The sequence below is a fragment of the Orbicella franksi genome, chromosome 8, assembly GCF_964199315.1.
Source record: "Orbicella franksi chromosome 8, jaOrbFran1.1, whole genome shotgun sequence".
In the NCBI taxonomy this organism is placed as follows: Eukaryota; Metazoa; Cnidaria; class Anthozoa; order Scleractinia; family Merulinidae; genus Orbicella; species Orbicella franksi.
Window position 1 is genome coordinate 17,718,165 of NC_138152.1, and position 27,329 is coordinate 17,745,493.

The 27,329-nt window shown below is 40.3% G+C and overlaps 4 protein-coding genes across 5 annotated transcripts in view; 1 reads left to right on the forward strand and 3 right to left on the reverse strand.

Moving 5' to 3' along the window:
* LOC145495182 (uncharacterized) overlaps nucleotides 1-6,205 on the reverse strand; it is a 36,494-nt gene extending 30,289 nt beyond the window's left edge. The window contains exons 1-4 of the mRNA XM_081474761.1: nucleotides 6,089-6,205; nucleotides 4,018-4,111; nucleotides 3,535-3,660; nucleotides 2,958-3,029 (exon numbers count right to left, since the gene is read on the reverse strand). Of these exons, the coding sequence (XP_081330887.1) occupies nucleotides 2,958-3,029; nucleotides 3,535-3,660; nucleotides 4,018-4,111; nucleotides 6,089-6,108 (312 nt within the window). The 5' untranslated portion in view covers nucleotides 6,109-6,205. The remainder of the gene's footprint in view (nucleotides 1-2,957; nucleotides 3,030-3,534; nucleotides 3,661-4,017; nucleotides 4,112-6,088) is intronic.
* A 140-nt stretch (nucleotides 6,206-6,345) lies between these two features.
* LOC145495246 (uncharacterized) lies at nucleotides 6,346-7,174 on the reverse strand. Its single transcript, XM_081474845.1, has 2 exons — nucleotides 6,945-7,174; nucleotides 6,346-6,466 (listed from the first exon to the last, which is right to left on the reverse strand). Exons 1-2 carry the CDS (start codon nucleotides 7,172-7,174, stop codon nucleotides 6,352-6,354), a joined length of 345 nt encoding a protein of 114 aa, XP_081330971.1. The 3' UTR covers nucleotides 6,346-6,351.
* A 2,637-nt stretch (nucleotides 7,175-9,811) lies between these two features.
* LOC145495217 (uncharacterized) lies at nucleotides 9,812-13,504 on the forward strand. Of its 2 annotated transcripts, XM_081474805.1 has the most exons (8): nucleotides 9,812-9,864; nucleotides 10,373-10,549; nucleotides 10,667-10,774; nucleotides 11,066-11,221; nucleotides 11,411-11,581; nucleotides 11,863-11,997; nucleotides 12,622-12,767; nucleotides 13,246-13,504. In XM_081474805.1, the coding sequence occupies exons 2-8, from the start codon at nucleotides 10,415-10,417 to the stop codon at nucleotides 13,496-13,498; spliced, it is 1,104 nt and encodes a 367-aa protein (XP_081330931.1). In that variant the 5' UTR covers nucleotides 9,812-9,864; nucleotides 10,373-10,414; the 3' UTR covers nucleotides 13,499-13,504. The 2 variants fall into 2 exon arrangements, with proteins under 2 accessions (XP_081330931.1, XP_081330930.1); XM_081474804.1 differs by lacking the exon at nucleotides 9,812-9,864 and having other exon boundaries at nucleotides 9,983-10,549.
* A 4,142-nt stretch (nucleotides 13,505-17,646) lies between these two features.
* On the reverse strand, nucleotides 17,647-23,103 carry LOC145494206 (uncharacterized). The gene is made up of 2 exons (XM_081473661.1): nucleotides 21,659-23,103; nucleotides 17,647-21,556 (listed from the first exon to the last, which is right to left on the reverse strand). Exons 1-2 carry the CDS (start codon nucleotides 23,101-23,103, stop codon nucleotides 17,647-17,649), a joined length of 5,355 nt encoding a protein of 1,784 aa, XP_081329787.1.
* Nucleotides 23,104-27,329: the final 4,226 nt, after the last annotated feature.

Sequence of the window (27,329 nt, forward strand, 5' to 3'; positions counted from 1 at the left end):
TTCCAGAGAAACAAAGAGATGAACAAAGGGATCCAAGTTCACCAACCAACAAAAAGTGAGGTGCTCTTAAGTGTCCTACTATCTTATGTCCAAGGGAATTCAAAGAAACCTTCTTGGATCTTAGGAGACAGGGTATTTATTAACACCTACCATCTACCGTTTAACACCATCAATCACAACAAGTACATCTAAAGGACCCTCCCCTGAGGCAAAGAAATGTGGCATGATCTACAAATTGGATCAAGGAATGTGGAAAAGTATACATTGGCAAAACAGCTAGAGCATTCAATACCAAGCTCAAGGAACATATCAACACCACAAGTAACAATTACATGTACCACAGTTGGTAAACATCTAAAAGAAACAGGCCATGCTTTTAAGATGGAAAACACATTCAAGTAGCTGATTGCAAGGGAGGACAACAGACTCAGAAGAAGGATCAGGAGTAGGATTGAAATCCAGTGCCAGGCCCTTGCCCTACATCAAGACTGTGATTTTGAACTTCCGGTCCAGTACTAAGACATTTAATCACATGATTGCATGACTTTGGTCATCAAAGACCATGTGACATTTCATATTTTTCATAGCTTCAGAAATTAAGGCACCGTGAAAGCTTGCAGTAGATTAACATCATGATTCTGCTTAGTATGAGTTCCACAGAATCAGGAAGCAAAATTGAGACCATGGGACTCATCTAACTGCTAAAAAAAAGGGACTGTAAGAACCATGAAACTTGACAAAAATTCATGACTCATGGAACTGTGAATAATTTTTTTTTAATTCAATTGGTTGGATGCGTTCCAACACAAATCTAAATTTTCAGACTGTGAGCAGTCTCTTGTTTGCTCTAAAATCCAAGGGGAAGAACACAAAAATTGAGTAAGCGTATCACTCATTATAAGTATCAAACTAGTGAGAGCAGTTGCTCTTTTTGCTGGTCTTCTGATGGCTGCTCTACTTGTGGCTTGCAGCTTGCCTATAATTCATGCCCCTCAAACAGGGCTCGAAAAATATTTGAATTCCATCTTGCCCATTAGGCAAGTAACTCTCAAATTTTGCTTGCCCGGGGCTGTGACTTCCCTACTTGCCCAAGTTTTCAAACTCATTAATAATTCATGAACCCAAAAATGGAAGTCAAACTACAGGCGTGTTTTAATGTAATAAAACCATCTTGACTGTAGTCCTCTTAGTGCTGATCACTTTCATGTTTACGCCATTATACATTATATTGTAATACTTCAACAACTTTTAACTTCTTCATTCTGCTTTTATGAAGTTGTATGGTTTGTAATAATTAACATGGATGAAACTGTTATAATCACATTGAAGTAGTGTGAAATTTTGGATGCCTTGCATAGTAAGATGCATGTAAAAACAACTCGATTGCAGTGAGAAGCCTTAACAACAAATGGAGATCTTCGTTCCCAACAATTATAAGGGAAGCAGAGTGATAGAGGTAGTTACCTTCACCAGATGTTTTTATGGCGTCAAATTCAACTTTCCCTGGAATTTTCGAATGTGATAAAAAAAATGCTATCAGGAATTAAATTTTGTCCCACAGCATCTTTTGCCAGTGCCTCCCAGTTGAAGAAACAAAGTTTGCAAAGTTGTTGTTGTTTGTTCATGTACTTACTTCCTAGTTCCTGTATTACACCCTGGGTATCTTGAATCAGTTTGTTCAATTCGTCAAAGATCGCGTTTGACTCCTTGAATGTTCACCTGCATCTTGTCTAGCTCCACAAAATCATTGTGAAGAGAAGCGTGAAAAATTTATAACACACAGAATTAACAACAAGTCGCATTCCCACTTCAGTTTTGACACAGGCACAGTGTCAAATTTGAAATGCCGGTGAGAGCATATTTTTTAATTTCGGTGAATGAAAAATAGTTTCAGTCAAGGGAAAACATCTTCGTTTGAAAGAAACAGCATTTTAAGTCATCTTCCAGGAACTCTGAAAGTATTTTGATGACTAACTTATCCATTTCTTTTTAATAATATAATACTTTTCATTTTGTGAGGCGGCGCCCAAGTATGTTTTCACTAGCAAACTTGCATGTTTCGCCGAAAACAGAGATTTACCTGGATTTTAGCATCAAAAATGCTGGCTTCATTTTCGCAGTAGAAATATGCAGCTTCTTTTTGCATACAATTTCTACAGCTTTAATTCATCGTTGTTGAGTTAAGTTTTGTACCAAGAAGCTGGAAAATACTCCCAGAAAATTGCTAAAATTTTAAGAAATAGACACAGCGTTTTTGTGCCGAACACAGCTACTTTTAATCCTGGAAAGAAATTTGATTGGGGCAGGTTTTGATCACATGCTAGGCAACCACTTCTGAGCCGTGAGTGCACGTCACGCAATCAACAAAACAGCACTATAAATTGTAATTTTCGTCAAGCTTCATCTAAACACTTGATTACCCTTGAGTCTAAAATTTTCCTTTTCTTCTCAAAATTGTTATCAGAAACATAGTCGGCAAACGGCTTGTCTGGGTCCTTGCCCATGGGGCAAGTAAGGAGAGAAAGTTACTTGCCCGAAGGGAAAATCTACTTGTTCCAGACGACCGGACAGGGGTTTTTTCGAGCCCTGTCAAATATCATGCTTGTTCACTCAGTTTTTACATTCTACCCTGCAGATTTTAGAGCAAAAGGAGCTGCTTGCAGTCTTGTAAATTCTATGAGTAAATGCTGTACATGTCACAATTTTATATAAATGATCACTAACTGTCAAATGCTCCAAACTGTCATTGTGGACTGATGTCAAGTTGTACAAACAAATAAACAAATAAATTGCAGACCTCACTGAAAATGATTAATATTACTGACAGCAAAATTTAAGAAGAAATTACATCCTTTCAATCAAGAAATCAGCATCTATTAGTTATTTTCGCTGCTGATAATAAATATCAAAGGAACTGTTTAATACTACTTTTCATAAAATTAATAGGCTTTATGTACCTTGACCCTTCTGACCAATTCCACTTTGTAAACTTCATCAAGTTTTTTTCTTATCTCATACTGTCGCATCCTCTACAAGACAAAGCAAACAGGATTCACAACCAAGAAATGTCCACCATGCATATGTAATGAGTATGTAATACAATTTTTAGATGAGGTTTGTTAAGCGTCACAAGACAAAGTACTTCAATTTGAAAATAATTCAGCTTTACTCAAAATCACTGATTCACATAGCAATATTTAAGTGAATTGAGACCAGCTCTTAGAAAAGTAATGTAGAATCTAAAGAAATAAATAAGAGAAAATATGTGCTCAAAGCAAATCAAAGAAATAAATTCCCTTCTGAATATGACAGCTCTTGAAGGGAACTTGGGGAATATAATTAAGAGGTAAATCTGAAAACTCTTTGACCTTCAGGTAGCACTCAAATCCACAACCTTACACTGTTTAAACATTTAAAATGAAATTTGCATTTTCGGCTTATGCCAATAACATGTATATTTTGGTTTGCTTCTTGATGAGTTACACTTAACTCAAACATAGTTTTTAATCTAAAGCTGTGCTATATAATATGCACCTCCATATCTAAGGTCTTGTGAACAATAGCAGTTGCTAAAAGATCACGGACATGTTTTCTGTGTTCTTTTTTGGCCATGTTGAGTCTGTATGTCTTCTCATCAATAATCTTCCCCTTCCTGGTCACCTTTTGGAATAGGATAAAAGCAATACTACTCAAAATTTATTTATAAAATGGAAAATAAACTTTGTCTGATCTATTGAATGGTACAGTGCATATGTCATGAGAGTAAACTACAGTGCAATGTCAAGAAGTTACAAGCTGCCTTTTTGTCTGATGAATTAGACAGTTAAGTAAAACGTAATCTACATAATTTGTGTTTCATGAAATCAAAATGCTATTCATAGCAACATACATGTTTGTTTGCTAGTACCTATTTTATTTTCAACTTCACAAAAGGCTTGCTGAGCCAAAGGATGCTAAACAATTTTACCCATTATACCAGTCCCTACTTTTTGCCATATGCTATATAATAAATCTTACCAATCCTGACTTTCTCAAATGCTTCTTCATTCGAGAGTTGGAAAAATATCCAGCAAGATGTTTATCCTGCAAGCTGTTGTAGGCAGCTAAAGGACTAGAAGTCAAGAGAGCAGGTCATCAAAATGCACTAAGTACCAACAAAACAATTGGGTTATCTTAAATTCAGTTACTGTACATGTTATCTGAACTACACTGTTCTTCAAGTTGCCAGAATTCTACTACACACAATCATACAGCTGTAGCAAATGAAAGTGATAAATAAGGAAAAAGTGGACATGTCAACATCCTGGTTTGGAACCCAGAAAAGATAGAGAACGACTTTGGACTCAAGATTCACAGCATGCATGTACTGTACATTTGTAGATCCATGTTGTTGTGCAAAAGCTCTCTGCATGATATCTTTAAAGGTTACCTTCTCTAAAATTTACATCCGTTTTGCTTAGAGTTTCAATAACACAGTCAATCAATTATTGTATTAGTATCTTCAACCCAAAATAAGCAGGGTCTGGGCAAAAGCATTTAAAAAGGCTCTCCAGAAACCTCTTACGGTGATTCTTCAAAATTGCATTGCGCATCCCTACTGCACACAATTTTCATGTCATTAGAGCATGTACAATAAGAGATATACACATACAGCACAGATAAAAATGCTCATTTTCTCTTGAATGAGCATGGTGACCTAATATTTTTTACAAGTGAATATACACTGTGTGAAAGTTCATATATTTGAACTGCGGAGAATGACATGAAGATATGATTAATGATCACAGTTATGCACACAACTTAAGTAGTTATGAAATTAAAACCCCCCCAAAAATTCAGGCCTGAACGGGATTTGAAGCCATGACCTCTGTGATACTGGTGCAGTGCTCTACCTACTAAGCTATCAAGCCAACTGGGAGCTGCCTACTTTGTGAGTTTATAATACACCCACAGACCATGAAGAATACAAGTGAATATATGAAAGTTGCTATATATAGACTGTTGAGAATGATATGAAGATATGATTGATCATTGCAGCTATGCACACAACTTTAAAGCAGTTGTGAAATCAAAGCCCGAAAAAATTCAGGCCTGAACGGTATTCAAACCCATGACCTCTGCAATACTGGTGCCGTGCTCTGCCAGTGCTCTTGCAAGAATTATGAAGATCCCTAACTAAAGATCCCTAACGATCTTGGCAAGGTTCTTTAATTAATTAAGGATCTTGATTGATATTCTGGATAAGATCCATGAAGATATCCTCAAAGATCCGAGAAGATGGATCCTTGAAAGAGTTTTACCAGGAATAACAAAGGTGTGGTACATCAACTGTTTATAAATGCTGGAATAGCTTAGGGCCTGTTAATAGCCAATAAGATGAAAGAATTTTGTTGTAGTAATTTTTACAACAATAATTTATACATTCAAAGTAATTTTATCAATAATACAATATCCTTTCTGTGTTATACCATGCATGAAATACAAGTTAGCTATTTATAATAATATATATTTGATTTTGAAATTATTCGCGCGATTACTCCCTTAATGGTACTCCACTCCGTCCAAATTGATGAAACAGAAACTAAACAATCGAAGATATGTAACTCATTAACCCCTCTTGAACTACTCACACACAGAAGAGGAAATTAACCAAAATCAAACCTATGCAACAACAACAAGATGTAAGTTTCACTTAGACTAATGAGGCGAGTATGATCCTAATTTAAATGATAACGAAACTGCATATTATCATATAAGTTTCCACATATGCCCTAAGGCTATTCTTAACACCTTTCACAAGCTTATACGAAAGCCGGCCGCCGTATAAGTTACTCAAAGAATAAAAAACTTTTTCCATTGATCGATGAGATCCAAGATGCCAATTTATACCAATGTTTATTGCTCGCAGTAAAAATTCTGCCGAAGGTGCGAGGGAGCCATGCGGTTTTCTACTGATCAATGAAGATCAAAAAGCTTAATTGAAGCTTACCAAGTTTGAGTGTAAACGTACACTTCTTCTTGCATTTACATGATTTCCCCAACCCGCCAAATGTTTTATTTAAAAAAAAAGAAAAAAGAAAACACTTACCCTGGATCTGCGTGACTCATTATTGTAAATCGTTCTGCAGTCAGTGCAACCAAACTCGATCAACGAAAATCAGCACTGGCGTCGTTTCTATCCCGCGTTACCTCGCTGTTAATTCACACAGATATGACCATCAATTGAAGTCAAAATGGAAGCCATAGAGACCACATTGCTATGTACACTATCCCATTTCGATAAGACGAGATTTTAGCAAGTGATATTACATCTATTTCACTGAAGATTTGTTGTCAAGGAACGGAGTGTCGCTAACACACGCGTGACGTCACTTCCCAGTCTTCCACGGTCCTCCCGATTCTCAGGTTTACTCGGTCAGCGGGCCATCTTTTCAGCATCTTCAGCTCCCCAAGATCCCGAGTTGTACTAATATGTGAGCCATGCGAGCCAGGGTGCGAGTCATGCGAGTCATGAAAAATCAAAAATCAAAAATCAAAAATGAAAAACTAAATAAAATAAAAAAAATTAGTGTGTATATGAGATATATCATACCATACTACTTATTCATGAGTCCATCCGCCATTTTTGATCGTTTTCAAACCCAGTTTCTCTCGGACAAAAGTGTATATTAGACCCCATTCCTTTACCGCGTTCTTCCTTGGCACATTACGGATCATTGCGGATTTTAACAATTTTGTCACTAAAATATTCAACGAATGATTCGGACAGAGAACAGTTATTAGTTCCAGATGGATAACGCTGGACTGGATTGGAGTGCAGAAGTTTCTCTATTGTCTTAAAAAGAAGTCCAGAGTTCCCTGAGTTTTCCTGGATCACTGATGAATAAAATGTGTGCTTCGCGGAGACAATCACGTCATTGACAACACTGTTCTGAAACGCATACCGTTCTCTATCTGCAGGTAATCTTGTACGTCGCCAGTTACGTTCGAGCTTCCTCCTTATGTTCTTTTGAACACTAATGTCAGTTGAATACCAAGGCGCACAGGGACGAAGAACTACCTCACGGGTCCTTTCGGGGGCATAAACATCAAGGGTGGACTTCAAGACCCGATGATAGGAATCAACTAACGAATCCAAATCACGCCGTGATTCATCAAACAAGGACGAATTCATGATAGTGTCATTGAATTCAGCATAATCAAAGGGTCATGAACCATAACATTGTCTATAAGTTTACACTGATTTCTAGTAATGATTAAATCCAAGATATGACCACTTGTGTGAGTCGGCGTAGTCACCCATTGTTTCAGATCGAAAGACGCTATTAGGTCACAAAAATGCAATGCGTTGACATCACGCGAAGAATCCACATGTAGATTAAAATCACCGACAATTAAAAGCTCGCCTGATGCTGTGGCCAATTCCTCAAGCAGGAGAGAAAATTCACGATAAAATGTTGACAAAGGCACAGATGACGGTGAGCGGTAAATAATTATCATCCTGATCATCTTTGAGCTCTTGAAACGAACATCCAAGAATTCGAACGACTGGAAGGAAGTGTTCCACTCACTATTTTTGCATTTCAGTATCCATACTTTCTTTGAAAAGCAAGCCGACACCACCACCTCTCGATTCCCGTGGAATGTGGATAAAATCATAACCAGTGGGACATAAATCACCAATCTCAACACAATCAATATTTCCAGGTCTGAGCCACGTCTCCGTCAAAGCAAGAAGATCAATATCCTTGTCAACAACAAAGTCTTTCAGTACGCTAGATTTATTCCTTATTGACCTGGAATTGAGCAAACAAAAGTTGATCGCGTGAGAAGTATCCTGGGTGTTAGCAACTTGTGAGATCTGCACCTTCACGAGATTGTCGCGATTAAGCAAAGATGCAAATTTCGAAAAACGATCATTTCGATTTGAAACAACCGTCCTTATGCTCCTCTGCCTCGTTCGTGACTTCGCCCATACACCTGCTCTACATCCTCTTGTCCGAAGCAAACTGAAATCCTTTAAGACCGAAACCAGATAAAAAGGCAAACGAGCCGGCGAAAAACGCCGCACTGATAACAACTCACTTCTTGAATATGTAATAAGTTGTGGCGACCGAAACGAATGATGATATAATCCAACCGACCTTGAGGTAATTTCTTGGTTAGATTCAGGTCCTAGATTTGAAGATATATCAAAATGCACTGTCAAATCCATGACAAAAGGTTTCGAGGGAAGAACTAAACAGGTAGACCCATGCTTAGCCTGTTTTGAGCATGGTTGGAACACTTCAAGACTACTGAGCTCTTGCCGTCTTATAACCACGTGAGATCCAACCAGGCTAAATTCACGTCTAAAATTGCCAGGAAGAAAACCATAGCATACCGTTTCATCTCTATGCAGATGACACACAGTTGTACTTGTCGTTTACGTCCAACTGTCCTAATCATCTATCAAGCTCAAAGATGGCAGTAGAATTATGTGTTAAGGACATTGGGGACTGGATGCTGCGCAACAAACTTAAGTTAAATCGGGATAAGACTGAACTTTTGGTTATTAGTTCTAAATATCGTCCACGACCACCCCTCGACTATATACGAGTTGGTGATGAAGTAATCAAGTCTACTAAACAGGCCAGGAATTTAGGAGTTGCATTCGATCAATGTTTGGATTTCAAAGAACACGTTAAAATAACCTGCAAGAGCGCATTTTTCCGCATTCGTAGTATAGCTAAAATTAGGCGATACCTATCCCAGAGTACTACTGAGACTATTGTTCACGCTTACATAACATCGCGTTTGGACTATTGTAACGCCCTACTGTACGGTCTCCCAAAGTATCTGATTAATAGACTTCAGCTTGTACAGAACTCAGCAGCTCGCCTTGTTACCTTGACTAGAAGGCAGGAACACATCACACCAATACTAAGGAGCTTACATTGGTTGCCAGTTCATTTTAGGATTATTTTCAAAATATTGTTGTTAACTTACAAAGCTCTGAATGGACTGGCCCCTGATTACATTAGAGACCTACTGCGATTTAACATTTCTGGTCGGACACTAAGATCTTCAAACAACAGGTTGCTTGATGAGCCTAGAGCAAATCTTAAAACGTATGGTGAAAGGGCTTTTTCCGTGGCGGCACCAAGGCTCTGGAATAAACTACCCCTCCAGATCAGACTTTCATCATCAGAGGCAGTTTTTAAGGCTAATCTTAAGACTTATCTTTTTAAGCGTGCATTTGATTTGTAGTTTTTACTTTTTATTTGTAGCCTAATTGTATTATATAGCGTATTTAATTCTTAGGATTTTAACTTTTAGGATTTAGGATTTTAGGTTTTTAAAGAATTAGGATTTTAATTTTAAAGTATTGTAAAGCGCCATGGACAATTAGTGGAAAATGGCGCGATATAAATGTATATTTATTTTTTATTACAGAGAACCAAGGAAGTGGATTTTTTCGTTCCAGTCGGAATTAATTATCAGGAGAGGTAGAAAGTGTTTTTGTAGCATTTACTTCTGAAATCATTCAAGTGAGGTAAGTGAGATTCAGATACAAAGCATTTTATTGACGTATTAGTTGCATTTCTCGAACACTTTCAGCACAGCCTTAGACGAGGTTAACATTGCGAAACGTAAAAGTATTCTTTTGTCAACTGTAAATGTTACTTTTTGGGGTTTGTTTAATAGAAAATTGAAATTGAAATGGAACTTCAGCAGAGGATAGAAGAAGAAGGTTTTTAAATTGCTTTTAATCCTCCCGGTGATGGAAGCTGTTTCTATCGGGCTGCAGCGTTTCAGTTGGGATGTAAGTCGGGGATCTTGCACAACCTCATTTTTGATTATCTGGAACGCCATTAGTTTGACGTAAGTTATTTTACCATTGTCTTAGTGATTGCGTGACAGACAACAGATGATGACATCAATGACATCTGGTCAAGAGAATTAAACACAAATGGAGTGAAATGAAATATTTTTCTGGTAATTAGTTTTTACATCATTCTTTTCTTGTTAACCTCCATTCCTTAATTGAGCCCTAGCCCCAGTCTTTCTTTTCATTATACACTGGAGCTCATTTTTTTCCTCTATGATTATCTATATTTATTTTTTTAAGCCTAATTTTCCTTGCCTCCCAGTTCAGAGGTTCAATTCATAGGTGCTGCGTGTACATTGTCACGATGTTCGTGACAAAGCATCTGAAAAGCAACGTATTGGGTATCATACTTTTCTTACTGTGCACACTGAAAGGCTATAAGGCAGACATTTTTTAGGAGAAATGAATAGTTTATAGTTTAGAAAACGACCTGAAAAGTCTCTTGCGCGAAGTTTTGTGGCATTTGGTTTGTTTTGTTTTGTTTTTTGTTTTTCCTAATAGAACCAGGGAAATGACCGCTTGGCTTTCTTGTGTGAAGTCGATATGGGTGGTAAAAAGGTGCCTGCCGTGTGGTCAGAAGCATTGAAGATCCTGCAAAAGAGTTATGCTAATTCTTTAGTAATTAGCGCCTTTGCAGACGTGATGCACTACAAAATTATGATTATTACGGTGCATGGGGTAAATTGTTGTCATCTAATGTTTCACATTGTTTGTTCCCATTGTTTTTAGACAACGAAAGTTTAAAGTTTTTAACTAAGGAGTAATAAGTTGTTTTGTTTACACTTTATCTTACAGGATGACAATTTCGTTAAAGTTGTGGAGCCTCAGCTGGGTCCCTCAGTCGGCACTCTTTACTTCGGACACGGTGGTAATCACTACGTCGCATTGAAGCCCAAGCAAAGGGTACAGTTGGTTACTTTCATGTGCTATACATAATGTAAACAGATGTGCCTGGGTTCATTTCAGAACTTGGGTTCATGTTCAGATTTGACCTGTAATATACAATTTCTGACAAACAATCAATTAGGCTAACATTGAAATTTCTTCCAGCACACCGTTTTCACTCATGAAGATTTGTTTAAATTTCAGACAGAGTTTTTAATGTGATAGTTGGTCACTGGGTTATGTTCAAGACTGTTTTATCGTAAACATTCGGTTTTGCTGCGTTACTCAACCTTTTCTCATTTGTTTCAGGCGTCAAGCTATGCAACGGCGGTGAAATCTTCCAGGGGAAATTCTGAGCAACGTACATGTAGTTTTTTCCGTAAAATCAAACGGCAAGAAAGCGCTCAAGAAACTAAAAAGTCGTCCAGTAAAACTTTTAAAGCCAAAAGGACAACGACAACAAAGGTACAATTTTAAGGGTAACTGCTAATTCTAGCCACGTAATCTTCTTGGTTCTGCCTCTCTTTGGAGGGGGAAGGGGGGGTGGGCTGGGACTTATTCTCGGAGGAAGTGGGAAGAGGCGAGGTGGAGATCAAATGAACGGCATTAGCGGTATATACACTGAAAAGCTAATTCTGTTGTGTCTAATTTCAGATACCCAAGGGAGGAAAAAATCAAGAAATGGAAGGGTGGGAATCTACAGAAGAATACAACCTCGGAACGAGTTTATGGAGAGAAAGAAAAATCTTTGATGACACATCTTCTTGTGGATCAGACATTGAAATAACTGAAGAAAAGGCGGCTCCAAAAGACGAGTTGTTAAAGGTATGTAGGAGGAATTTACTCACGTGTTTAGCTGTGCTCGTAAATCATGTGAGTCCGTAGTCACGCTCACAAAACTGCAGTTCAATGACTTGTTGTTACTCGTATTATGCGACTTAATATTTTTGCATGAACACTCCTCGTCCAAAGGCTACTTCGTACACAGCAAAAATCAAATTATCCTTGTGCTATAATATGACATACCACTCGAGATGACTCTATGACCAGAAGATACAGAACTGCAACACTTTACCTATACAGCCCTTGCCTTTTTTTGGATTTAGAAATGCAAGCTGGAAATAAACACGACAGTTGGGGATACCAGTGATCAGAGTGTGGTTGAAATAAGTTCCGACGATGGCATTGAGGTCGATTCACCCCTTAAGCAACCCACTAGGAAGAGACAGCGTATTTCATCTGTAAGTGATTGTATACTGACTGAACACAGAACAAAACTACTGTCCCAATGTTCCTCCTCCATGATTCCTTTCGCGACGCAGTACCTCTTATTGGCTTTTAAAGTAAGACCCAGGTGATCACTAATTTACGTTGTGCCCTCTCACCCAGATGCTATTAGCAGACTCCAGCGCGCCGAAGGCGCGCTAGTGGAGCCTCATTACTTTAGAAAATTTGGTAACCCATCCATAATGAATAATTTTGATTGTCACGTGACTGTCCGTACGTCCGTTCGTCCGTCCGTGCGCCCAACCCAATGCCTTGAAAAATAAGAGAGTAGCACCATTACCGTAGGTACCTCTTTGATATTGGACATCCATGTTATGAGTAGTTGACAGCTGACCAGCAGTTTCTTATCCAAGGAAAAAATCCTCTTTTTCCCTTACGCTTAATTATGTCCATAAGTAGCTCCGCTTTTAATTGTAACTTAAAGCCGAGCATGTATAATTGTCATGTCGGCTAAGATTCCGAAATTTTTAAACACACAAAAATATAGAGTTATATGTTCTTTTGGGCTCCATTACGAGCCGCTGTTCGAGAGAGTAGCAGAAGTCAAGCTAAACGCCGGTTCTTTTTTATTATAACAGGATGACAGTATTGAAGAATTAATAGCCAGCGTAAGTGGACTTAGTTCCAATGACAACACGCCTCAAAAGCCACGTCTACCACCAGTTAAAAGACCTAAAGAGCAAGCCCACGGGTCACCCGCAAAGCAAAAGCTATCTGACGATGAGTACGTTATCATTCTTTTCTTGATGTAATAGAGAGTTGGCTGCATGTTCAGTTCTTCTGGTTTAGGTTAATGGTGTTCTGTTTTGATAAAAGTATGCATAGATTGACCTCGTCTCGCACCAAAGAAAAACACTAGCTTTAGGTTCTTCATTAGTTATTGTAACGACTTAAGGACTTGAGGGTGCCATTTAACTAAGCTGAATTTTTTTACTGACAAACAAACAATACAAAAAACGAATTAGTTCAAGACGTCAGGTGACTGAAATCAGAGAAATGCCCTCGAGACCATTACAAAAGTGCGCATGAAAATAAACGTTGTGATTTTGTTCTTTGGGAGGGGTAGAGTAAATGGCTGCATATGTGTTAGTGGGGGTAATTATGATAAAATATGAAAATAGTCGTGGTAGTTTATCAAAAATCCATGCTTCTGAAAGAATTTTCTTCCTGAAGTGTTAATGATCTTTTGTATTTATTGGTAGAAATAGCCACGACAATATGGACATCAGCGTTTTAAGAGAGGGACGTAGACTGTATGCCAACCAAGACGAAACTGACAAACTCAAGCCGGTTCAGGTGAAGAACGTTCCTCCGGCTCCTCAAGGTTCTGCAAAGTATGAAGTGGAATACAATGACGCGGAGCCTTTGTCGGTGGTTGTAGACAACTGGAAGTGGGGTAGAGCACAACCATGCAAAAGAGCGGGGTTTTGTAAGGGTGGGCGAAGGACGCTTTGATTGTGTCTCGGTTCCTTAGAATGCGCAAACAAGAAGTGCGCATATTTAAAAATTCAAAAGTCTCCAAACAAAGTCGATTTTAATCGATCTAAGCGTTGCGTGCACTGTCACTGTGAAGCCATTAAAAAGCATTGCTCAGCAAGAAAATATATTGAAAACGACCGGTGCCACAAAAAATGACAGTAATCTATTTACAGGAACACAATTACTCTCCAAAGCAAGAAGAAGATTAACCGTCTAAGGAGGAACTGGAAAACATTCTCCGTATAAAACCTACAAAATCAGCAGGTCAACTACAATTGGACATTGTACGTGAGGCCTTACTTAGTGGTAAAGAAGGAGACGAGGTGAACGAGATAGCTTTAAAATACAGCAACAAAAGACATCTTCAGTATATACAGAGTACCATCAACAAGAAAAAGAGACCTGGAGGATCGGAAATAGAAGCTGTTCGATTGCTTAAGGACGATTTTATTGCTAGAAATTTAGATGAAAATTTAATTGTGTGTGTTGGCGACGATTATGTCATTCTTTCGTCTGAGCAGAAGGTGCGATTAGGTGCAATCATTAGTCTTGGCATTGTTGACGAACCAGTAAGCCTCGATGGCTGCGAAAGCCGCGCAAAAAATTACACAGAAATTGAGATGACCACATACGATCCCATCTTGAGACGCAATGTCAAATTAGTCAGCATGTTTGCAGCCAAACCCGGTGAAAATTCAGATAACGTGAAAACAATGGTGCAGTCTTTTGATGCGGCCATTAACAAAGTTCTCCCAACAGTGGCTGGCGAATATGACAGAGATACTGAAAAGGTCTTAGGATGGGGACTGGATCCCAAATCATGCGTCGGTGATGAAGGTGGTGCTCTGTGGCGAGGTCTTTGCATGGCAAAGGGGGAAGACGTCAAAAACAAGACCATATCAGACTTCTTTCATTTCAAACAAGACATCAACCGTAATTCCGTTTATTTTAGCGACCACAAAAGTAAAGATCAGTTCAAACCAATAATGATGGATGCGTACAATTCCCCTACCTCTTTGCAGGAAAAAAGACTCGAAAAACTGATCGAAAAAAAAGCAACAAACGTCAAAAAAATGAAGTCTTTTAAGGCATGGTGGTGGCGAAGGAAAGCACGCTGGCAGAAATGGTGCCGCACGCAGTCGTCCAGCGAAACATCCTCTGCGGAGGTGGCAAATGCCAAGTCTTTGCATGCCTCCGGATATAGGAAAAGTCTGCTGGACGTGGTAACCGCGGAATGCGCAAGCGCTGTTTTGGAGGCTGCAGAAAAAAAGAGACAATCCCTTGGCCTAAAAACAGTAGGTCGTGGCCCTTCCGCGGCAGACCGCTCTGAGAAACAATCCGTTAGTATGGCTAGAGCAGGGGAAGCGTCGGCCGACGCAATTCAACAAATCGTGGAGAAGGCAGAGGATATGATCGATGGTGACTTTGAATTAGAAGCTGACGACATCGCAAATGCACAGCATCAGTTTAAAATTAACACAAAAGACACTCACAGGGCTGACAGAAAAAATCAAACAAAACAGAAGAGTAAGCAAATTAAGAAAAGAAACGATGGACACGTGACCAAAAACAAAAGAAATTATTCCAAGACAAGGTTGAAAGAGTTCACATGGATCTACTTCATTGTGATTCCTCCATGTTCAGCTTCACTTTTAAAGTGCTTGATACAATGGGGTATCTAGAAGAGATTTGCCTCAAAAAGGAATCTTCCATCTCTTCATCTGCTTGGTGCAGAAAGGAATGTCACCACCTGATGTGGATTTTCCACAATCTGTTCAAATTTGATAAAGAGCAGCCGATTATGTACCAGCTAAAATTCACTGATCAACAGCGGAAAAAAATAATTGAGGCATTCCCAGAAAACGTCCCACTATCTAAAGTGACTTGTCCCCCAGAAGATGAACAAAAATATACAATAAACAAAGGAACATCTAAAAAAGACGCTGAATGCGCCACCTGTAAGAAAGAATTATCAGAGGGTAATATCCAAGCCACAACAGAAGGCCCTAACAGGACAATACAGAAGTCCTGGATTAAAAGAGCATTCTTCTTTTGCCCTCGTTTTCAGTGCATGGGAAAATTGCCCAGGAATTCTTTTATTTGCCCATACAAAACTGGAATGACACTGTTAATCGAAACACCTTTGACTGAACAGCAAAAGAAAGAAATAGACTTGAAAACTTAACATAATTTGAAAACGATCTCACCCGCCTCCTCTCTCAAAAACGTCATCAAGGACGGCGGGCTCATCGGTTTTCAGTTTATATGTTCAAAAACTTCTCTTCGGTAAAATGAAGCCTGTTGCATTTGCGAAGTGATCTTTTTTATTCCTATCTACTTTTAAAACGAGATATTTCAACACTCTGCAAAGCAAGACACTCACCTTGCTAGTACGTAACCAACTAACTAAATAAAATAAACCTAAAAAATAGTCAAGAGAGTAAGTCAGTTCGAGTTGTATATACAATGGATTCCCGATTTCTCGAACCTCCCAGAGAAACGAAAAATGGTTCGAGATATATAGGGATGAGGGTAAATTTCTCCTAACTTTTTTTTGACTCTCTTTTGCTAGTGGGACCAAAAGATTGCTTCGAATAATAGAAAGTTTAAAAATCGGGGGCTCCAAAACATCGGGATTCTACTGTACTTTTTAAAATTGAAGGGAAATTGTGAACAAGCTGTGAGTAGCAGCAACAATAACAAGAACACAAAGAACAACAAAGAACGTCTCTGTCTCCACCGCGTTCTAAAGGCTACAAAGAATGCGTGACTTTGATAGTGTTATCTAATCAATACAGTATTGATGTCAGTATCTGAACCTTGACTATGCCAATGGATAAATCGTTTTACTTAGGTTTCTTCGCAATTTGCACTCCTTTCAAAAAATGATATTCAAAATCTTAAAAAACTAAATAAATAGATAAATAAATAAATAAAACGAAATAAATACGGTCACGCACTTAAATATATTCACTTTTTAGACTCATCTATGAAATTAAAACCGTCGCTACATGTAACTAATGTAACTCGAATCATGTATATATTATAATACAGCTTTACTTTTTTATACAGCGTTATTCATATATATCTTATAAGATGTTTTGGTGTGTAGTATCGCGGTATATTTTTACAAGTTGTGTCGTATTTTGACGAGCCTGTAGGGCAGTCAAAATACAAACAACGAGTGAAAATATATAGAGGATATTACACGGTGGTGAGAAGATATGAATTTTATGTTCAAGTGGCAAGAACAATATCTCACTCGTTCGCTTCGCTCACTCGTGAGATATTGTTCTTGCCACGAGAACATAAAATTCATATCCTCGAGCCAACGTGTAATGTTCTTTTTATTATATGGAGAAACCAATTCAACAAAGGCAAAAGGCGGGAATCGTAACTTCATTGAACGATACGACACTCACAAAGGTGACATACGGAAAATACGCCACTCGGGTCCCGGATGAAGTGGCGTATGGAATCTACGAGTGGTTTAGTTCCCAGTAAAACACTCTTCTCCATATAATAAACAGCGATATTGTACAGTTATTTGTACAGTAGAAAACCTGTTTGCCGTACAGGTCAGCGTGCGCACACAATACTGTCACACTCTCCCTCTTTCACTGATAAATTTATTTAAATCTCTTTACTAGATGTTTGGTGTGTAGTATCGCTTTATATTTGTACTGGTATTTGGACGGTAGTCGCTGCAGTGGGATAGTAATATTCGTTATTTAATATTTTTTTTCACGTTAAAACCGTGGCTCGCATGACTCGCACCCTGGCTCGCATGACTCGCATGGCTCGCTGGCTCGCACATTAGGCAGACCCTGTAGAAAACGTATTCAGACGACACTTTCGTAGATAAAGACTCTATTCAAAGACAAAAAAACTCCAGAATACAATTCAAGAACAACGACTTCGCATTAGTTTTGCATTCGTTCCCTTTCAGTTCAGTGTTCGAGGGGGGTCAAATCGTGTAAGTCACGTGACAAGCTCGGTCCCAGTTTTCAACACACTCCCCCGCGTTGATTGACGTCATCAATCAAAGTTCAAAGTTCATTTAAAGTTGAAACAATCTTACGAGCATAAACTCTATATAACAGAATGAACTCAATACATCTATCTTAGTCAGAATTCACGACGACAACTGGGACATCCTCGTCCCTCACTACTGTAACAGGAACATTTGCCACTCGGGGCACAGGGTTGGCAGTTCCATTATCCAACCTCACTTCCAGGGGATAGAGCCTCTGCAATGGGCGTCTCCATTCCGCGGTTGGCGAATTACCAGACTTGACTCTCACCACTGCACTTCGAACATGACCATCTCGACCAGGAAGTAATCGTTCGATCTTCCCAAGCCGCCACTGCTGTCTCGGGGTTTTGTTCTCATGTAGACACACAATATCTCCCACTTGCACTTTACGGACAGAATTTGCTCTCTTTGAGTAGCGATGGTACTCTCTAAGTTGTGTGAGATACTCAGACTTCCATCGGTTCCAAAAATGATCCAGTGTTCGCTGTAAGAATTTGGCTCTTCTTGTAAGTGTTCCCTCAGTTTGATCGACTTCGTTCGATGAGTTCTTTGATGGTACTGACAAAATTCTGCGGCCCACAATCAGGTGTGAAGGTGTTAATGGTTCCTCCATTTCATCGAAGACATATGTCAAGGGTCGTGAATTCAAGGCTGCTTCCACTTCTACAAGGACAGTAGACAGCTCGTCATAGTTTAACCGGGCATTTCGTATGACCTTCTTCAAACTCAACTTGACTGATTTTACTAGACGTTCAAAGAAACCACCCCACCAAGGGGCCGCTTCGACATTGAACCTCCACTGTGTACCGTCGCACTGACAATATGCCTGCACTCTTGAATCCTTAAATGTTTTCCCATTGTCACTGACAATCAAGACAGGAATTCCTCGTCTCCCTTTAAAGCGAGTAAGGGCTCTGATAAAACTTTCCGCACTCAGATTTGGGACAAGTTCCAGATGAACAGCTCGGGTTGCAGCGCACGTGAACAAAGCTATATAGACCTTGTTCAAATCTCCATTCTTTGAGAATACATCCTTGACATACATGGGCCCAGCGAAGTCCACTCCTACTCGAGTAAAAGCAAAGTCATCGCTCAATCGAAATTCAGGAAGAGGTGGGGGAGGAGGAACTGCATAGCTTCTGCCCTCTAACTTCTTACAAACAGAACATTTTCCTATCGCAGTTTTCACAGTCTGCCTTCCTTTTGTTACCCAGAATCTTGACCTTAGCTCTGTGAGAGTGTCCCTCACACCATTGTGAAGAACCTTGAGATGACAATCATTTATCACTAGGTAAGTTAGTCGTGAACATCTTGGAAGGAATATTGGAAAACGAGCATCATACGGAATCGGGGCATTTTTAAGACGACCACCACACCTCAGAATTCCCTTGTCATCTGTAAACAGTGATAATGAGATCTTGACCTGGTCAAAGTTCTTGTTGTTGTATACAGATTTCTGAACCTCCTTGATCCAAAGCTCTCTTGCACAATCCACCTCTTCATGCCTTATTACTCCATCCACTAACCTCTTCTTCATTTTACTTTGCTTGAGATTAGAAACAAATCGCACAACATATGCAGTGACTCGCACAAGTCTTTGAAGACTACTGAACCTTTCCAAGGGAATGATGCAATCAAGATTTAGTGACTTTTCTGACGTCACCTCTCCAGAGGCAATGTTTGCAAGAACTGTACCATCATGCTGCTTTGTGTGGCTGTTACAGCTTCCCTTCTTCAGTTCTAGGCAAGGATCTGAATCGTCACTTGTGACTTCAGCAGAGTTCATTGCAAGACTTGGCCACCACTGCTTTTCCTTTCTAAGGAACTCAGGACCACTCCACCACAATTGGTTGGTGATCAGTTTCGAGGTCATCGTACCACGTGAGCAGATGTCAGCTGGATTGGATTCTGTGGGGCAATAATTCCACTGAGTTGGCTTTGTAAGTCGACGGATCTCAACCACTCTGTTTTGAATGAATTGCTTGAATTCTCTGTTTACACCCCAAATCCACCACAGAACAATTTGCGAATCTGACCAGAAGAACACAGCATCAACTTCCAATGCTCCGTCAAATGCTGTCAACACAGTATTGACCAGTCGGGCCAGAACAAGAGCACCTAGTAACTCCAGTCGAGGTATGGTTTCTCCATTTATCGGAGCAACTCTGGTTTTTGACGATAAAAGCTGGGTGAAGACAGTTCCAGTAGTTGTTTCAAGGCGTAAATACACAACTGCTCCATAGGCTTTCTCACTTGCATCCGCAAAACCATGGAGTTGAATGCTTTGTAAATCTCCTGATGACAAGCCAAGGTGGTAGTGTCTCCTCACTTCCACCACCCCCACCTTCTTAGCATCTTGAACAAGCTTTAACCACTGTTCATAGATGAATGAATCCACGGGGTCATCCCAACCCACTCTTGTCTTGCAAATAGATTGAAAGATGATCTTCAGTAGAATGATGACTGGACTAATTAGTCCCAGGGGATCATACAACTTGCTTGTTGTACCAAGAATTGCTCTCTTCGTAACTGGACAAGTATTGCTAGTTTCTAGTGGAGAGGCCAGATCCAAGAGTAACAAATCATTTCGTCTATCCCATCCAACTCCCAGTACTTTCAGTTTTGCTGTGCTGGGGTTCTTTGACGTCTCAAACAGGGAACTCGAGAAGGTTTGATCTTCCTCTTGAACAGGGTGCTCCTTGACAGACTTGCTTGTAACTTGAGAAGACTGGCTTTCAGATTGTTCAATTCTTTCCTGAAGGGCTTCAGAGTTGGAGACCCATTTTCTCATATTGAAGCCTCCGCTCTTGAAGGATGACTTCAGATTCTCATACATCTCGAAAACAGAATTGTCAGAATCATCTCCACCAACAAAGTCATCCAAATACAGACTTTTCAGAACTCTCTCAGCAAATTCTTTGGGGATGTCAGCAGAAGTCAAGTGATGACGAATTGTTGCATTCAATAGGAACGGACTTGCGGAGACGCCAAATGCAACTCTTGCAAATCGATAAACTTGTAGGTTCGGGTGGCTGCTTGTGACATCATCAACCCACAGGAAACGAAGATAGTCACGATCTTTGGGGTGAACTGAAACATTTAGAAAAGCTTTCTCAATGTCTCCTATGAGGGCTGTCTTGTGAGCCCGGAACCTCAGGAGGATGTCATAGATGAGGGGAGATAGTGGTGGACCAGCATACAAACAGTCATTGAGACTTGATGTGTTCTTTCCTGATCGTGCACTGGCATCATAAACAATACGAAGTTTTGTGGTGTCCTTGTCCACGCGAATCACTTCATGATGAGGAATGTAATGTACTTTTCCCACACCATTGTTGACACCTTGATCCACAGGTTCCACAATTCCTTGTTGTTGCTGATCTTGGATGACATCATCATGGTGCTTTAACATCTCGGGCTTTAATTTCAGACGTTTCAGTAGTGAGACCAACCTTGATTTGCACAAAGCAAAATTATCTGGAAGCAGCTCATGGTCCTCTTTGAAAGGTAGCTGTACTTGATATCTTCCTTCAGTGAATTCAACTTCGCTAACAAATTTGTCATACAGAGACGAACCTTTATCTCGAATGCCAAGTGACTCATAGTCCCAGAATTTTCCAAGTTCAGAGGCAAGTTCATCTTGACCGACGACACTTGCTTCCACTTTCAGTACATGCGTCGCAGTAAGATTCACAGTGTTACCATTGTCACGGTTAGACACAATCATAGTGGGTCCGGAGAGGACATATCCTAGCTTTGTAGCAAGAGCAACAGGTTCCCACGGTGCACCTCTCATAATAGTACCTTCGACCAATGACCAATAATAATCAGCACCAATGAGAATGCTGATGGGCAAATCTCTGCCGCCACACCTGTCGGCTAAACTGAGGTCATGCAGATGTTCGTAGCTAGACTGAGCAAGCTCTGTGGGTTGTTGGGTCAGAGGGCCACATATGACTGGCACCACATAGGCTTGAATGTACACAATTGCATCGCATCTGGTTTTGATACCCACTTGAACAATTTCACATGTTCGTAGCCTGGCGTCAGACTCACCAAAGGTTTTGATTAGAAGTGACTCTCTACCAATTACTTATAACCCCAGTTTGTCTTTAAGGTCCTTAGTCATGTATGATCGCTGACTGCATGAGTCAAAAACCAGACGAACACTTAGTGGAAAACTGTCATTATCCGGACGCACAACTTCAGCGGTTGCGGTTTGCAACAACACCGACCCTCTAGACTGATCCACATACATACTAGTAGAGACACTGGCCACATGTTCTCGATCTTGCCCACCCAGGGTTGGATCAGGGTTACCACAAATTGCTACATGATGGGCACCTTGACATTTAAGACACTTCATAGGTGCTTGACAGTTACGTGCCAAATGTCCTTGCTTGAGACAGAGAAAACACTTGCCCTTCCTTTTAAGAACTTCCCTTCTAGATTCAATACTTGTGACAACATTACATTTAGAGCTCTGATGATTTTGATTACAGAATGAGCACCAAACACGAGGAGACTGTTTATTCTCAGAACTGTCAGTGTACAAAGCTGATGTAGAAAATGGCGACTCACCTCTCTGATGTGAAGGCCTGGAATCCTTGTTATTGACAAGACATTGTTCTCTCAGTTGCAGTTCCTTGTGAAATTCACCCAAAATATCTTTCAGATTCCATGTCTCCGATTCCAAATTTCGTGTGATAGCGATCCGAAATTCCTCCGGTAATTTCTGCATAACGATTGGTGTCAAGAGGCAACCATACATTTCAGATGAGATTTCCATACTTTCCAATCCACGAACATGAGATTCCACTGTGTCGTACAAGCTTCGGAGTTTCTTTACTTCGCTTATCGATTCCACCTTGGGGAGTTTAGTGAGCACTTCCATGTGGCTGGAGATCACTATCTGTCGATTTCCGAATCTTTGTTTAAGCAGTCCAACTGCCTTCTCGTAGTTTGCACTCGTCAGGGCCAGACCAGCGATCGTACTACGCGCGGTGCCAGTAAGAAGTGACTGCAAATAATTGAATTTATCCACTAAAGACAAATTTGGGTTCTTATGAACCGCAGACTCGAAGGATTCCCAAAAGGGATACCAGTGTATGGGATTTCCGTGAAACTTCTTAAGCTCGAGCTTCGGCAACTTTGCCTTCGAAACGTGATCTTGAGAAGTTCCCGCGCTTTCGGAAGGAGGAAGTTGCGCCACAGAAGGGAATTCCTGACTCTTACCCTGCATTTCTTGAGCTTCCAAAACAGATTCTAACTCAACAATACACTCCTGAATGGAACTCATTATCTCACAGCTCTCAGAGACTTCGGTATCGATGGTTTTTACGTCGTCCACCAGCTCCACAATTTCGCGGTCGAGCGATCGAAGCTCCGACATTTTCGTTTCAAGGGCGGTTCGAAGAAATTTCAGCCTTTTCACTTCGATGGAATTGCCTTCAGAGATTAGCCCTTTGGCTTGTTCGATAGTTTTCTGGACGAACTTTCGGTGACCATCGCGAAATTTTTTCAAATTCCTCAATTTCGGCGGCATAATTGGTCGCCCACGTGCTTTCAGCTAGTGCAGCTTTGACTTCACAACAGCTTCCTTTGAGACGTTCTTCACAACGCTAGAATCCCAGTTTCAATTCCCGGGTCTCGGCACCAAATGTAGAAAACGTATTCAAACGACACTTTCGTAGATAAAGACTCTATTCAAAGACAAAAAAGCTCCAGAATACAATTCAAGAACAACGACTTCGCATTAGTTTTGCATTCGTTCCCTTTCAGTTCAGTGTTCGAGGGGGGTCAAATCGTGTAAGTCACGTGACAAGCTCGGTCCCAGTTTTCAACAGACCCCAAGGTCCCCAAGATACAGAGATACAGAGTCCGGTTATTTAAATTTTTGCTGGGAACGTTTCACCTGTTTAGAACTCGCAGGAGAAACTTATCCAATGTTCCATTTCCCAGATCGATCTTACAAAACGTTCCATCCCGTAATAACAAAACCCCGTGTTTCCTTCCATTTCAGTGCTAGCCTACGAGCTCGGGGTGGCACTGCCATATATGGGCTATATAGGTATGTGCCGCTGTGAAGGGTATGGTTTTCAAGCAGTTTAATCAGAGCGTTTGGGTCTCGAATAGGGTATCATTTTTCACAAAACTGACTGCTTGGTTGAAAATTTTATCTTGAGTAAGGAAACCAGGAATCACCACCCAAAAATGTAAAAAAATCAAATCGGCAAGTTTAAATTTACGCAAATCAGCCTCAACAGTGTCCATAGATGGGGGGATTTGGGGAGTTTACTCTAGTATAGGTTAGCAAAATTCAGCTGAAGTAGCTCTGGTAGAGGCTAAGGGTTCCAGGGTCCCAGCGGCACATCTCCACCCAGAAATTCCCAAACTACCCCCCCCCGCCGGCCTACGAGGGGCCTCCGACTAGGTAAGGACTTCAGTACAGGGAGAGAAGGGGGGTGGTCCTAACGGTGTCGTTTTCAAACCATCTCAAACCATTCCGAGCAATAATTTCGCGAGCAAGGCAAACATATGGCGGAACCCCAGAAAAAATAAGGGACCTTTGCTGGTGCCCATCCCTATGGGCACCAACATGGCGGCCGGAAACCAACAGAAACATCCGTCACTGAGTTTTGCTACAAAAGCGTGAATTTATTCCTCGAGGAACTCTAAAAAATTAAAATAATACTTTTTCTAAGACATGAACTGTTCAGATAGCCAAGTTCCCCGAGACTGAGTGACTTTTTTTAACCATGATGACAGCTGTCTAAGCCGTCATGTAAATGCCGCGTGATGCAAAAGCTTAGAAATTCAAGCGTAGTGTATCACAAAACCAAGAACCCATTCGGAGCGAAAATTTGTATGAATATTAGCTTTCAGCTGCTCTTATACATCATTAAAATAAAATCTCAGGAAGATCAATAGTTTTGTTGTTCGAATTTTATTGACGTCGTGTGAAAACCAGCTATACAGCTTTGCAAGGAAAACTTACTACAGTAACTGTCTCTGAAGAAAAACAGACTGGGCCCTCGATCTTCCGAAACTTGGGAAAGCTTCGAAAATATCCGATGATCTTCGGAGGTCGCCGGAGATTGTCACAAGTCTTCGGAGATTCTGGGAAGTGCTCGGGTGATCTTCGGAAATCTTCGGGCGATCTTCGGAAGTACTCAAGTGATCTTTGGAAATCTTCGGAGATGTTCGGGTGATATTTGGAAATCTTCGGAAGTGTTCGGGTGATCTTCGGAAGACTCTGGAATTGTTCGGGTGATCTTCAGAAATCTTCGGAAGGTTTCGTCTGGCCTTCGATAATCTTCGGAAGATTAATAGCTTAATTTCATTGGCTGAGACAAACTGTCCTATTTTTTCCCAAACTGGACAGATTCTGCGTTTTAACTAAAAAAGTCCTTACTGAAAACTGTCCAAATTAAATCCCAAATTGGACAGTTTCCAGAAATTAAAGGATAATAGCTTTGCTGACAATACTGGATTTAGTGACTGCTATATAATTAATGACCGAAACGGCCGAAAAACCATACCCTTTGGGGCCGCACAAACCTATATAGCCCATATAAGGGAGTTCCCCCCCCCCCCCCAACATATGACGGTCGAGGAAAAAATCTCAAAGAAGTTACACTTGAAACCACAGGACACTCAAGATTATGAACTGCGATTGAGAACGGACATATTATAATGAATAGGTCTGCAATGCGTATTTATGGGCTTATGCTTAGTTTTATTCTACTGAGCGTCATCACGTGACGTCATCAAATTCTTAAATCCAAAACTAAAGAGCCACCAATGTTTTTATCCTCATTAGGCAGAAGAGGTACTAATTTTATATCTGTTTACAACTTTCCAGCTCAATAGTGTCCTTCGTTTGGAAACCAGCTCATTTTGAATTTCAGGCTGTCACGTGACATAAAGCTACGATCGCGTTTGTTGAAAAATATGTATTTATCTCGTGATATTTAGCCATTTAAGACGTTAAAGTACATGGGAAAGTGCTTATTTAAATATTTGTTTGTTCAGTGCAGTTAATCAGTGTCCTAGATAGCCAAAGTAAGTTCCAGACGTTAACACTATTTTCCGGTGTCCCACAGAGCAACACCAACATGGCGGTTTCATACTAGGTTCTGTAAATTTGCGCGGAGCATTAGACGAATATCTCAACTTTGGGACTACGCACACACTTTAAACTTGGAGAACTGTCTTCTTTATTTATCTTCTATAATATCACAGTTTCTTGACTTTATCCACTGAATGGTTTTTGATTTTATTTTTTATTGCATGACAGTGAAAACACTCTATTCGGCTGGAGACTGTTTTTAAATGTAAGTATCTGGGAGTTGAATTGCTACAAGGGAGAAGGCAACCACTGAAAAGAAAAGTGTGTAGAAATAGGTGAATTATGTACCATAGATTTTTTGGGATTTCTGGTATCAACATAGACAAGTCGTTACAACTTTTAAGTGGGAAATTTATTGCAAAATACTGTTTACTTACTTACTTTATCCTCTAATTAATAATTAGCTCTAAGCCCCTATGGGACATGACAAAACAGTCTCTCTTTACTTAGCCCTATTTTCTGCAGCATTCGATTAAACCTGTCATAAATTACGATCAAATCGATTTGGCTGCAAATTCCGGCTGAAATCCATGCATAAAATTGCTCGTTCAAACGAGAAGCTGTGGCTCTTGTAGTCCTGGTGTTTAATTTCTTGTTCTTGAGGTCCTTGAGTAGCGAACTCAGGAATCAAAATTTTAGCGGCACTTACTTTTTAAGCAATTCAAGAAATCGAGGCGACTGCGGTTGATAATGTTTCAAATTCAATCTCGTACCTCGAGTCTTCGTTCCTTACTGCGCATGCTGGCTTGACGAAACGAGCGACTCTCGAAACATCCGTTCGAGGGGCGGTTTTGATTGGTTGATCAAAAACAACAATGCAAATGACGGGAACTAAATCAGAGACCCAATATGGCGGACAGAATTCGAACGCCAAAACAAATTGTCTCCAAGTCTAGTGTCCATGTCTGCAGGTGCCGCAACGACAATGTGTTCCAAAGACAGCACCCCATTGACCTTTACGGACTAAAAGCCACGAAGGAGTCAGTTTTACCTTTGCTGGAGAGACTTACTGGTTTTAAATGTGACATAAACGATGGATTGTTATCAAAAGTTTGCAGTCCCTGCTACGAGAAGATTATGAAGTTTAAAAAAATTCGTTCGTTCCCGACCGCTGGTCAAAGGGAACGAAGACGCTGGGTACGAGGGTGCTTCGAATTGCTCGTAGAAAGAAAAGGCGCACTAGACGTGCGTGCGTAGTCATGGCTGAGAATCCAATTCTGGTTTGAAACCCTTTTACATGGAAATTTCGTTTAAAATGGTGGAAAGTAAACTTCAGAATATCTAGACGTACGTTGGAATATATTGTCCGAGTGGCTGGTCCAGGTTTGGCTTACTTTTTTGTCAAGCCTCGTACGTAGATCGAAATCAAACGTTGTCGAAAACGTGACCGAATGAGATTGACACAATCCCGACACCACGGGATGCGAGATACCATGCGACTGCAAGTGGATATACCTGTCATCTCGACCTTGATTAACGACCTAAACCATGCCTGATCACAGGGTAAATCGAACTTTTACCTTGGTTAACTTTCTATCGTCTCGGGCGGCGTTAACAATTTTCCACAAAATAAACACATTACAACGGTTTTCACTGCCTACATGTTGATACTGTTGATGCCTGTAAATCAGCTAAAAAAG

Bases quoted from the DNA above. Each gene is read 5' to 3' on its own strand.
- LOC145495246 (XM_081474845.1), bottom strand. From the start codon at position 7,174: ATGAATTCGTCCTTGTTTGATGAATCACGGCGTGATTTGGATTCGTTA. The intron at 6,467-6,944 runs GTATGCGTTTCA...CTCACATATTAG, and splicing joins TTACCTGCAGATAGAGAACG to TACAACTCGGGATCTTGGGG.
- LOC145495217 (XM_081474805.1), top strand. From the start codon at position 10,415: ATGGGTGGTAAAAAGGTGCCTGCCGTGTGGTCAGAAGCATTGAAGATC. The intron at 11,222-11,410 runs GTACAATTTTAA...GTCTAATTTCAG, and splicing joins AAAGGACAACGACAACAAAG to ATACCCAAGGGAGGAAAAAA. The intron at 11,582-11,862 runs GTATGTAGGAGG...TTTTGGATTTAG, and splicing joins CAAAAGACGAGTTGTTAAAG to AAATGCAAGCTGGAAATAAA.
- LOC145494206 (XM_081473661.1), bottom strand. From the start codon at position 23,103: ATGCCGCCGAAATTGAGGAATTTGAAAAAATTTCGCGATGGTCACCGA. The intron at 21,557-21,658 runs GTTATAAGTAAT...TATCAAAACCAG, and splicing joins GACCTTAAAGACAAACTGGG to ATGCGATGCAATTGTGTACA.